The following is a 12,654-nucleotide window of genomic DNA, read 5'->3' on the forward strand; positions in this document are numbered from 1 at the left end:
GCCAACCACCCCACTATCTTGGCCAAGAAAACCCCCAGTGGGGTCATGGAGAGTAGGATGTGACTGAACAATGACATTCCTGTCTCCTCCCTCAGAGCATGATGACTTCCTTCTCCCTAGTTCCTTCTCTACTTTTCTCAGAGGAGGGAACAAGAGAGGTCAGTGACCTATGAGGCATAATGGGGGAAAGCACCGATGGATTGGCTGGACCCGAGTTCAAATCTCACCCTGCTACTTACGTGGGAAGCCTGAATTGAGTCACCACCATTTTCTCTTCTGCCAAATAAGGAAACTGGACCAGTTGCTCGCCAAGGTCCCTTTAGGTACAAGCATTCTCTGATCCTCATCTCAATTTGTGGAAAGGAGTGTGAGATGCTGTGTAATTACAGTGACCCCAGAGAAAGGGAACCATTCTTTGAAGGGGGGGGGACACTATACTGAGACATTTCATGTTTGCGTGTGAGTGTGTGTGTGTGTGTGTGTGTGAGTATGAGTGTGTGTGTGAGTGTGAGTGTGTGAGTGTGTGTGTGTGAGTGTGTGTGTGTGTGTGTGAGTGTGTGTGTGTGTGAGTGAGTGTGTGAGTGTGAGTGTGTGTGTATGTGTCTTTGTGTGTGTGTTTTATGAGTTTCCTCTTTATTTGTTGTCACTCAGAATAAATTGGGAAATTAAGGTAATACAAAAACAAAAGAGAGTAAGAAACAATTTTAAAACAATAATAAAAATAGAGGCATTTGAGCGTGTACTTTGAGCCTTCATCTCCACCTCCCGAGCCTCGGAGAACAACTGAGGAACATACAGCTCCCCTCCCCCTCCAAGGGCCTTACTTCTGGTGCTAGTGCTAGGGCCACAGACCCTATACTGGGGGACATTTCATAAACATTTGATGATGAGTAGATGCTGAGGAAAAGAAATGGGGACTCAAAGCCCACAGACTCACCCCAGAGGAGAGTTCAAAGCTCTTCTTGGCCTTGGTGCCCATAATTCCTTTGGTGTGAGCTCGATCCCAGGCCTTCTCCTCCATCTCCGTATAGGGGTTCCCACCTTTTCCATAATTTCCAGGGCCAGGATAATTATTCTGCCAGGGAAAGAGAAGGAACAAGCGTCACGGTGTCCCCGGCCAAGTTACTCCTTTTGTTTTCTCGCCGGCTGCTCTTCCACGGTCATTTCCAGGAGCCCTGTCCTCCCTTAGACTAAATGGAAGCAAGGACCAAACTAACCAAGATTAAACAACGCGGAAAATTACGGTGTAAAGAGAATGGACTTCTCCCCTGAGTTCCTGGTCAAGTCATTTCAACTCTGTGTACCTCCGTTTCCTCCTGTGTTAAACGAGGGGCTGCTCAGATATACATGGGATATGTTACTCTGGGCGAGTCATTTCCCCTCAGGGGGATAAGATCTGCACCAACTTCCCAAGGAAGCTGTGAGGATAAAAGGAAAGAGCATTTACAACACTCTGCAAAGCACAATGTGCAGGCTATTACTAACTATGATGGAGAAAACCATGAAATCCTGCTTGTGTTCAGGGAGCTTTCATTCTGCCATTAAGCATTACCTTAATTTTTATTGGGGACCACTAGGGGGAACCACAGTACACAGAAACCAGTCCTCGAATTAGGGGGACTCATCTTCTCGCCTCAGACACTGATAGCTGTGAGACCCTGGGCAAATCCCTTCACCCTGCCTGCCTCGGTTTCCCCATCTGTAAAATGAGTTGGAGAAGGCCACGGCCAACCACTCCCATATCTTTGCCAAGAAAACCCCATATGGGGTCCCAAAGAGTCAGACGTGACGTAACAGTAACAAAAAACACAAGCTAACTCCCCCCCCCCCCATTCCCTTTGCTCATCTTTGGAAATCCAATCCTGGGACCTAGTCTTCTTAAGCTGACAACTGATTTCACTTTTCCTTCAAACCTCTCTCTCTATTTCAATCACTGAAGCAACTAGTCAAGCACTTCAACATTAAACCATTGTATCAGGCACCGGAGACAGACACCTACTAAATGCCTACTCTGGGACAGCCGCTGTATCGGGTGTTAGAGACAGGCACTATATCAGGCACTGGAGACAAGCACCTACTAAGTGCCTACCATGTGACGGTCACTGTGTCTGGCATTAGGGATATTAAAAACAAAAATGAAGCTATACTGGGGAGACAACTTGGATCACCGATTCCTCTAATTAAGCTCCTACTATGTGCTAGGCACAGGGGATGCAGAAACAAAACTGAACTCCACCAATTCCCCAAGATCCGGGGCTAGGAACTGGCATGTAGCTGGCACAAGGCAGAGAGCACTGCCCACAGTCAGGAGTTCTGATTCTGCCTTAGAAATTTCCCCGAGAGCCTGGGCAAGTCAATTCCCTTGTACCCATTTTCTCATCTGTAAAATGGACATAATCACATGCTCTCCCTTGGAGAGTGGTCAGAAGGATAAAATGATTTGTCCAGGGCTTTGCCAGCCTTGCGGTGCTACACAAAAGCTGGGGAGGAGGGGGGGAGGGGGCCAGAAATCTCAGAGGATGCTCCCGGGTGCGGCGGGCCTGAGCCCCCTCTGCTGGGGGCTTTTAGCCCGGGCCCGGCGCTCCGGGGGATGCTGGGGGCAGGTTTCCTGCTGCTGCGGGCTCGAGCCCCACCCGGTGCCGATCACCAGCTGTAGGGGCCCTAGCCCGGAGAGTGAGGGGCCGTCCCGGCAGCCCGAGCCCCCTTCCAGGGCGCCCCTGTCTGCTTCTCAGTGCACTGGCGGAGGCTAACGCCCGGTCCTCCCTCACTCTCCCACTCGCCATACTTCCCGGCGCTAGCTCACGCCCTCAGAACCAAGCGGGATCTCTCTCCACCCCCCGCGGTCCAGTGCTGCTCTCGTCATTCTGACCAAACGCAGCGTTAGAACGTTAGAACCTGGGAACTGACCGCTCCCGGCCGTCTCCCAACCCCACCCACAGCTATGGGGAACTCAGTCCTCCTCACGTGGGCTGCAGAACCCATGCAGGGGAGCCTGGCTGTCTCATCTTCTTCCTTATCCCTCCCGCTCTGCCATTCCCGGTTCTAAGGCTCTCCCATCTGTGACGCTCTATGTTCTAGGGTCTTTCCCCCCGGATTCTCCGTTCGTCCCTCTTTCCCCTTTTGCTTTCTCCTGGCCCTCCCCGAGCTCTGCCGTTCCCGGTTCTAAGGCTCTCCCATCCCTGACGTTCTGCGTTCTAAGCTCTTTCTCCGGACCCTCCATCCGTTCCCCCTGCCCCTTTCTCTTTCTCCCCCGGCTGCCGCTGGCCGCCTCCGGGAGCTGGAGGAGGCCCTGGTGGAGAGCACCCTCGGCCTCGGTCCGGGCTCAGGTCCCGAGCGGGCGGACGGAGCCGCTTTCAGGAGCCCCAAGGAAGGAGCGACGGGCAGGGAGGCGGCCCCGGCCCGGCCTCCTCCGCGCCTGCCGTTCCCTCCATCCCCACTGCAGGTCACTGCAGCCTCACAGAGCAGGGAGGCGGCAGCCGGCTCCGGCCCAGCGCCGGGAGCGTCAGGCAAGCCCTGGTGCCCACAGGGAGAAAGGGAGCGCAGCCAAGGGGGAGGGGATGGGGAGCAGAGATTGGGGCGGGCGTTGCGGAGGGCCCGCTGCCTCTGAAACCCGCGGAGTCTTGGGAAAGACCGTCTGACTTTGGGGAGCCTCGAGGGCCGCAGGGGAACGTGCCCAGACGGCAGGGAATCGGAGGGAGGGAGGCTGGCCAAGGGCACCCTTTCCCCTCCAGAGCCTCTGGGACCCGGGCCAGAGACAGATCGGGACCCTGGAGGTGGCCCCGAAGCCCCGGGCCCAGGTCTTGTGGAGCTAAGGGCTCAACAGGTCTCAGTTTGACTGAGGCAACACCCATTCAGTGGTAAAGGGTGGGCAAGAAATAAAGCAGAGAATGGCCTCTTTTACCTAGTCAGAAACAAACAAACAGGGGATGTCAGAGCTGGGAGGGAGCTTAGAACAGAGAGTGTCAGAGCTGGGAGAGGGCTTAGAACAGAGAGTGTCAGAGCTGGGAGAGGGCTTAGAACAGAGAGTGTCAGAGCTGGGAGAGGGCTTAGAACAGAGAGTGTCAGAGCTGGGAGAGGGGTTAGAACAGGGGGTGTCAGGGCTGGGAGGGAGTTTAGAACAGAAAATATCAGGGCTGGGAGGGGGCTTAGAACAGAGTGTCAGAGCTGGGAGGGAGCTCAGAACAGGGGAGGTCAGGGCTAGGAGGGAGCTCAGAACAGAGTTAGAAAAAGTTTGCCAGAACCTCAGAGCTCTACTGCATGGGGTCCCAGACAGCAGAGCCGGGAGGCACTGTGGTCCTCCTTTAGTCTGACCTCTTCATTTAACAGATGAGGAAATCAAGGCTCAAGGGATGCCCTAAAGGTCACAGAACCTCTCTCTTCTCCTCTCACAGTGGGGGGGGGGGAGAAGGGAAGAAATAAGGCCCAGGGAAATGAGGACTCAGGTTGAGATGCCAGAGCTAAGGACAAGATTTGAATCCAGATCCTCTGACACCAAAAATGTCACTGCGCTGTCTCAAGAGGCCTGAGTTTGAGATCATCCTTTCCCAGAGCAGAGGAAGGGGCAAGTCCAAGGTCAGAGGGGGTCTCCCCTCTGCCTCCTTGCCTCCCCCAAGCCATCTCTTCCCAGCATACAGCCAGGTGGGATCTGGCACACCCTCACCCTCTCTCTCTCTCTCTCTCTCACTCTCTCTCTCTCTCTCTCTCTCTCTCTCTCTCTCTCTCTCTCTCTGACGGTGTTTACAATGCAATCCCACGTGGGAAGAAAGGCTGACTTTTCCCAGCATTCAAGGCTCTGCAGAGCGAGGGCAGGCCGGCCGCTCAGTCCATCGGTCCATCTGTCCAGAGGCACTGGCCTCTAGTCCTCTCCTCCTCACTGCCACGGCTCCGTGACACTCCTGGATGCAGAGTTGGGAGAAGGGAGCTGGGTGCCAGTCTTATTAGCTGCATTCGAGGGAGCTGGAGCTGCTCAGAAGCCCTTCAGAGGCCACTGAGTCTCATTTAACAGAGGAGGAGGAAGAGGCTCCCAAAGTTAGGGACTACGGTTTCCGAACCCCACCCACCGTACCTGCACCCGCAGAGGTTCTGGAGCCCTGTCAACTTCCAAACCAGCCCCCTGATCCCTGCACTGCCCTGCCTCTTCCCCCTGTTTGGTTTGGTCGGCTGCAGTGTGAGGGTGGGGGTGGACGAGTGACCCCCGAGGCCCCCGTTCCAGGTCGGGCCGGTTGTGCCTGGGAACGGAGGGCTCCGTCCCTGGAGGGCTCCGCTTACCCCAGCCATGGCGGTGAAGCGCTCTTCTTTCGCACTCAGCATGCCGATGTTGCTGGACGGTTTTTCCTTAGCCAGTTCCACAAAGTCTTTGTAGTCGTAGGATCCTGGACCGATCTTTACCTCCTTGTTAAAGACAGGAGAAAAATAATTAAGGGAGACATTGGGAAGCGTCTGGGGGGCGGCTGGGAACAGTCTGGGGAACCCTGGGGCTTTTGCTTCCTGTTCCCAGGAGAAGCCGAGTCCAGCGTCCGCCCCAGCTCGGTCCGGCCTCCCCCGCCATCCTTCTGTGAGCGGCCAGAGTGCTGAGCACGAGCCCGGCGGAACCGGGCCGGGCCGGGAGCGGGCCGGATGTCATCCCCCGGTCGCTAACAAGCAGCTCCTACCAGGAGCGAAGCAATGGGCTAAGCACTGGGGAGACAAGGGTAAGGAACCCAAGTGATCCGAACGTCTGCTATTAGGAGAGAGAAGCACAGCGAAGGTTACACAGTGCAGATGGAAAATCCATAACTAGAAATCCATATCAGATAGAGAAATACCAGGTGTTTGGGAAGGGAAGACCCAAGAAGGTGAGACTGGGAAAGACTTCATTCAGAAATAAGCTCCTGGCAGTTTTCAGAAAAATAAATCATTGTTAATTAGAAAAATGCAGATTAAAACTCTGAGGTACTGCCTCAGATGGGTAAATATGACCCAAAAAAAGGACAATATCAAATGTTGGAGGGAACGTGGGAAAATTAAGGTACTGATGCATTGTTGGTGGAGTTGTGAACTGATCTCATCATTCTGGGGAGCAATTCAGAAATATACCTAAAGGTTTTTAAAACTGGACCCTTTGACCCAGCAATACCACTAGCAGGTCGGAATCCTAAAGGGATCAGAGACAAGGAAAAGCCCCCATCTGTACAAAAATATTCCTAACAACTCTTTTTATGGGGGCAAAGAACTGGAAACTTGAGTGGATGCCCATCAGCTGGGGAACAGCTGAACAAGTTGTGGCAAATGAAGGAAATGGAACATAATTGTGCTTTAAAAAATAAAAGGTGGGGGGCCGCTAGATGGCGCAGTGGGAAGAGCACCATCCCTGAAATCAGGAGGCTCTGAGTTCAAATCCAGCCTCAGACACGTAACACTTCCTAGCTGTGTGACCCTGGGCAAGTCACTTAACCCCAATCGCCTCAGCAAAAATAAATGAATGAATAAAGAGGGAGGTGGTTTCACACAAACCTCAGACAAACAAAAATGTGAACTGATATAAAATGAGAACACTGTATATATTAAGAGCAATATAATACAATGATCCACTGTGAAAGATTTAACTACTCTCATCAAGAACCAAAATCCAGGACGATCCTAGAGGATCCATGACGAAAAGTGCTATCTATCATCAGAGGGAGAACTAGCAAAGTCTGAGTGCAGATCAAAGCATCATGATTTCACATTATTTTTCTCGCTTTTTTTTTTTTTTTGTACTATGGGAATCTGTTTTGTATGATTTCACACGTGTAATTGATATCCATATCACTATCTCGATGGATGGGGAGGGGTGAGAAGGAAACAGAATCTGGAACTCAAAAAAGTTTGAATGTCAAAAATAAATAATGAATACAATGTATTTTAAATATTTTTTCTCTATTTTAAAATTAGAGAGCCTGAGCCACATCCCAAAGGAAGAGAAAGACTCTATGAGACAGAAGTTAAGGAAAAAAGTACAAGGGCAGCTAAGTGGTGCAGTGGATAGAGCACCAGCCCTGAAGTCAGGAGGACCTGAGTTCAAATCTGATCTCGGACATTTAGCACTTCCTAGCTGTGTGACCCTGGGCAAGTCACTTAACCCCAATTGCCCCAGCAAAAAAGAAAAAAAAAAAAAAAAAAAAAAAGGAAAAAAGTACATTGAATTGGGAGATAGTGGGTTACCTTCTATTAAGGTTGGGGGAGCCTAGAAACTCTATCAATTACCATGATTTCTCTAAAAAATCTACTCTGGAACCTGCTTGCTCTACCCAGAACTCATTCTTTTTTTCATCTAGGGTCTGTTCTCTGGGAAGATTTAGTCTTGGGATGTGAAGACTTAGTGGAAACATGATTGTCATCCATTGGGTATCTGAAGGGCTGTCTTGTGGAAGAAGAATTAGTGACATTCTGCTTGGCCCCAGAAAGCAAAACAAGGAACAGGACAGGAAAGTTAGGTAAAGGCTGATTTCACATCTATAGCAGTGGGAGGGGCTGTTTCTCAAAATGAATGATCTATTCTAAGGTTCCCCAGGTCACAAAGGGAAATTACTACAGTACAGGAAGTCATTCTTGATTCCCCTTAATGCTAGTTTCTGTGTTGGTTACTTTCTAATAGCTCTCCATTAGACTGTGAACTCTTTGAGAGCAGGAAGTTTTTATTTTTCTTTGTTATCTCCACTCCTTAGTACAGTGCTTGGTATACAGTAAGTACTTAATAAATGCATGTTCACCTACCAAAAAAATGAGGGATCGATTCTAATGTTCCCCAGGTCACAAGGGGAAATTACTACAGTACAGGAAGTCTTTCTTGATTCCCCTTAATACTAGTTCCTGTGTTGGTTACTTTCTAATAGCTTTCCATTAGACTGTGAAGTCTTTGAGAGCAGGGAGTTTTTATTTTTCTTTGTTACCTCCACTTCTTAGTACAGTGCCTGATATACAGTAAGTACTTTATATGCATGTTCACTTACAAAAAAAAATGAGGAATCTAAAAAGAAAACAGGTATTTTGCGATATAGAAGCATCTGCCGTTACTATTGTCATTTCAGACCCAACAGGAGAGCAGGACTTGAAGACAGAAAGGCCTCCACTCAAACCCTGTCTCTGACAGTTAGTAGATCTATGAGTCAGTCATTTAACTCTTGTCTGTCTCCGTTTCCTCATCTGTAAAATGAGGGATTGGACTCCCTAGCCTCTATGATTCCTTCCAGCTCTGGATCTATGATCTGATGGCCTCCCATAAGAGATTTCCACGGTTGTTAATTCCCTGAAATGACTGTTATTCTATCTATGTTCTATATTTGGAAGAAGGATCATGGTCCACTTCCTTACTCAATAAATTCCAATGACTTCTGATCATCTCTAAGATAAAATGGAAATTCTTCTGTTTGACTTTTAAAACTCTTCACAAACTGGCCCCAGTCGGCCTTTCCAATCTTATTAGTTATATTATATTTTCACATTTTCTATTTTCAGTATATTCTATTGTCCTCTCATAATGTAGACAACCTGGTCTTCTTGCAATTCCTCACACATGATAATAGATCCATGAGGCTGTTACCCCCATGTTCCTCACTTCTGCCAAAGATGTACCTCACTTCTGCTTCTTAAAATCATATTGCTTTTTTCAAAATTCAGTTAAATGATGCCTTCCACATGAAGCCTTTCTTGACCCCTCTAACCCCACCAAATTCTAGAACCCTCCCTACTAAAAACAAAACAAAACAATTTTGTATGTAATGATTTGTGTTATTTCTCCCTTGTAAAATATATACATGGAAATATGGAAATTTCTTGAGAGTATAATCTATTTAGTGGTGGGGATCTTTATTTTCCTAGTCCCCAAAATAGACTGGCTAAACTTTATTATGAATTAAAAGGCTTCAGAATGTCAGGTCTTTTAAATAAGTTTACCTCTTTGAAAAGTTTTTTAAAATACTAGACTTGCTTTGGATGCACACTCCCCCAATAAAAGAAAAATTTAGAATAAATAGATTGCCTTATTAATGAAGATTTCAATCATACATTTTGAGAGAAACCACTCACGCTCTAGACATGTCCAGAAGAAATTTGGCTTTATGATTGATTGTAGGGGCTGGGAGAGACCTTGGAAGTCTTTTCACCTAACTTTCTCATTTTACAAAGGGGAAAACTGAGACTCAAAGAGTTTGAAGGATTTGATGTACACCTTCCCTAATAGAAAAGCATTCCACTTTAGATCCTTTGTGAAGGTCACCTTTGTGATGATGACTAGAAGTATCTGGAAACAGAATAGGATGGGAGCCCCTTATGAATGAAAGAAAAGTTAAGTGAGTTATAAGGAAAAAAGTAAAACTACAATAATCGACCTCTTTCAGACTTAGATAAATGCAATCAAAAAATTAAACAAGAATAAAGTAAAGGACCCTAAGGAAATTTTAGAAACTCTAGATAAAATAATTGGCTGGGCTGTGGGAAAACAGGCTTGTCTATGTCTTGTGGATGGAGCTGTGAGCCAATCCAGTTATTCTTGAGGGAAATCTGAAACTACCAAAAAAGATTATTAAACTGAATATACTCTTAATAATGCTTAGATCTATATTCCAAAGAAATCAAAGAAAAAGGAAAAAGAATCTATGTGCAAAAAATATTTCTATAAGAGCTGGTTTGTTTTTTCAGGAACAAAAAAAATTAGAAAGTGAGGAGGTATCCATAAATTTTTGTTTTTCACTCATTTCTCTCTTCATGAACCCAACTGGGGTTTTCTTGGCAGGTTGCCATTTCCTTCTTTAGTTCATTTGACAGATGAGGAAACTAAGTTCAAACAGTGACCTGCCCAGGGTCACACAGCTAGGAAATGTCAGCGGCTGGATTTGAATTGAGGTGGTCTTGACTCTAAGTCAGGTGCTATATCCACTTTGCCACTAGCCTCCAATCTATCAATTAGGGAATAAATAAATATGGCATAGGAAACTGATAGAATACGATTGTACTAAAAAAGATAGTTACAGAGACATTTAGGAAGACTTATATAAAGATATGAAATAAACTAAGTTGAACCAGAACAACATTTATACAATAACTACAATGACTAAACACAGAGGACTTTGAAAGGGTTAGGAACTCTGATCAACACAATGATCAGATGCAATTTCAGAGAACTCATAATGAAACATGTCATTCATCTCCTGAAAAAAGACAATGGGCTCAGGCCTATTTTGAGGGGCATGGTCAGTGCAAGAATATGTGTTGCATGACTATACATGTGGGTAACTGAAGTTTCATTGTTCTTTTTTTTCTAAATGGGAGATGAGAAGGAGAGATTTTTCAATGACTGAAAAAAATTTAAAATTTCACCATAAAAGGAATGAAAGGGAAAATTCCAAGAGAATTGTAGAATCACAGAATTGCAAAATTGAAAGATCTCTTTTCACAACTAACTAGTCTAACCCATATGTAAAAGAAAACATCCTGTTGCAACATTCCCGAGGAGTGGCTTTAGTGACATTCTGAGGCAACTCATGTAACTATTGGTCAATTTCTAGGAAGTTTTCCCAACATTAAATTGGGATTAAATTCAAATCTGTGTCATTTCATAATATGTGATCGAGGGGGAATTAATCTAAGATCATGGATGAAAAGAAGAATCTTTATGAGGAAAGGGAAAACAAGGATCTTACAAAGAATTTCTTTTCTTTGATGATAGGCTTAAACTGGAAGTGAGGCAACTGGGTCAACCTGGTGGCCTCCTGAGCCTTGGCCCAACCAGTTCCAATGGCTTTCTTCACCTCCTCCTCATCGAAGCATCCATCACTGAACTTGTACATCCCAGGTCCCAAATGGGCCTAAAAGTCAGAACAGCATTATAGAATTGGCTCTCCAGGGTCCTGCTCTGCTTTACTCGAAAAAGGCAGAATTATAGACACATAGAATGTTAGAGCTGGCAGGGAGCTTAGAACAGGGAATGTCAAAGCTGGGATGGGCCTTAGGACAGGGAATGTCAAAGCTGGGATGGGCCTTAGGACAGGGAATGTCACAGCTGGAAGGACCTTACTTAGCACAGGGGATGTCAGAACTTAGAGCTGCTTAAGAATTGAGAGGAATCCAGAAGTTGGAATGTTTATATCTGAAGGGACCTTAGTGACCAGCTGAAGCAATCCTTTTTGCAGGTGAGGGCATGCCCAAGATCAGAAATAGGAAGTCTTTGGCAGGGCTGGGACTGCATCTCAGGTGTCACAGTACTCCTGCCTCCCCCTCACTATAATCTTCAGATGGGGCTGCAATGTACTGAGTTTAGGCTTAAAGTACTAAGATCCCCTTTCTTGTGCAACAAGAGAACTATATAAATATGTATACATATATTTTATTTAACATATACTTTATCATATTTAACATTTTTGGGACTGCCTACCATCTAGGGTAGGGGGGAGAGGGAAGGAGGGGAGAAGTTGGAACAGAAGGTTTTGCAAGGGTCAATGTTAAAAAATTACCCATGCATCTGTTTTGTATATAAAAAGCTATAATAAATTTTTTTAAGTACTAAGATCCCCCTCAGCTCTAACATTTCCCTTTTCTAAGCTCCTTATCACCTCAACCCTGGACTTTTTCAGCAGATAGCTTGTGGTCTGACTGTCTGGAGAGTCTTCCCAATCCCAATTCATCTTCTATTCAGCTATCAAAGTGATGCTCCTAAAGGGTGTTGACCATACTCAATAAACTGCACTGGCTCCCTTTTTGCTTCCAAAATCAAATCTGGAGGAAATGTAGAGTCCTCTGTTTGGCTTTTAAATAGCCTGGTGCCTTCCTCCCTTTCCCAGTCTTCTTATATCTGTTTCACCCCTGAAATCTGGTCTTGCACAGTCTGGTGTCCCCCCCCCACTTTCCGAGACACTCCCATTTTCACTGACTACACCCACCCCCACTCCCACCTAGAATTCTGTCCTTCGTGATCATCTCTTGGCCTCCCTGGCTTCCTTCAGCAAAAGTCCCACAGTCTGTTGACTCTCTCCACTTGGTCCTGTTTCTGTCTTGTTTGTTCAGTAATTTCTATGTTATCTACTCCTGAAGCTCTCTGAGGGCAGGGATTGTCCTGTGCCTCTCTTTGTATCCCCAATGCTTAGCCCAGTGCCTGGCACCGACTAGTCACCTGACATGCTTAGAACCACCCAAAAAAAGAGCTTTTGGGGGAAATTTGTCAGGATGATCTGGTAGAAATATAGGGCTTTGATTTGGGAAGGGTCCGAAGTTCCCCTTGGTTTTGGGGTGTGCCCGCCCCCTCCTTCTTGCCAGATTCATTAGGTTAGGAGACATCCCTGCACATCCCCTACTCCCTATCCCCTCCTTTAGGCCTTGATGCCGGGATAGTGCCACTCACCTTGCTTGCCAGATAGTATTTGGAGTACAACACCTCAGGTAAGGTGGGGCTTACATTCTTTGCATGTACCATAGCTGCAGACACATCAAACCTAGCCCGGAAAGAGAGAACAAAATCTCCAGGTGAAATCCTCCTGCCATGCTGGACTTGCCGTGTGATCTCGGACAAGCCCCCTGCCCTTTTCTGGATCCCTGTGAAGTGAAGAGCTTGGACTAAATCAGAGACTTTCAAACTTTTTGATCTCAAGACCTTTTTATACTCTTAAAAATGATTAAAAACTCCTCATGCCTCCAAAGAGCTTT

At 46.7% G+C, this 12,654-nt stretch overlaps 1 protein-coding gene across 2 annotated transcripts in view; it reads right to left on the reverse strand.

Moving 5' to 3' along the window:
• LEXM (lymphocyte expansion molecule) overlaps window positions 1–12,654 on the reverse strand; it is a 40,764-nt gene that overhangs the window by 20,878 nt on the left and 7,232 nt on the right. Inside the window, exons 2-5 of one of the 2 annotated variants that reach the window (XM_051995217.1) lie at window positions 12,353–12,443; window positions 10,659–10,823; window positions 5,269–5,391; window positions 938–1,075 (exon numbers count right to left, since the gene is read on the reverse strand). In XM_051995217.1, coding sequence (XP_051851177.1) covers window positions 938–1,075; window positions 5,269–5,391; window positions 10,659–10,823; window positions 12,353–12,443 — 517 coding nt within the window. The remainder of the gene's footprint in view (window positions 1–937; window positions 1,076–5,268; window positions 5,392–10,658; window positions 10,824–12,352; window positions 12,444–12,654) is intronic. The other variant, XM_051995219.1, reaches the window with a different exon arrangement.

This window comes from Antechinus flavipes, chromosome 4 (assembly GCF_016432865.1).
Source record: "Antechinus flavipes isolate AdamAnt ecotype Samford, QLD, Australia chromosome 4, AdamAnt_v2, whole genome shotgun sequence".
Lineage (NCBI taxonomy): Eukaryota > Metazoa > Chordata > Mammalia > Dasyuromorphia > Dasyuridae > Antechinus > Antechinus flavipes.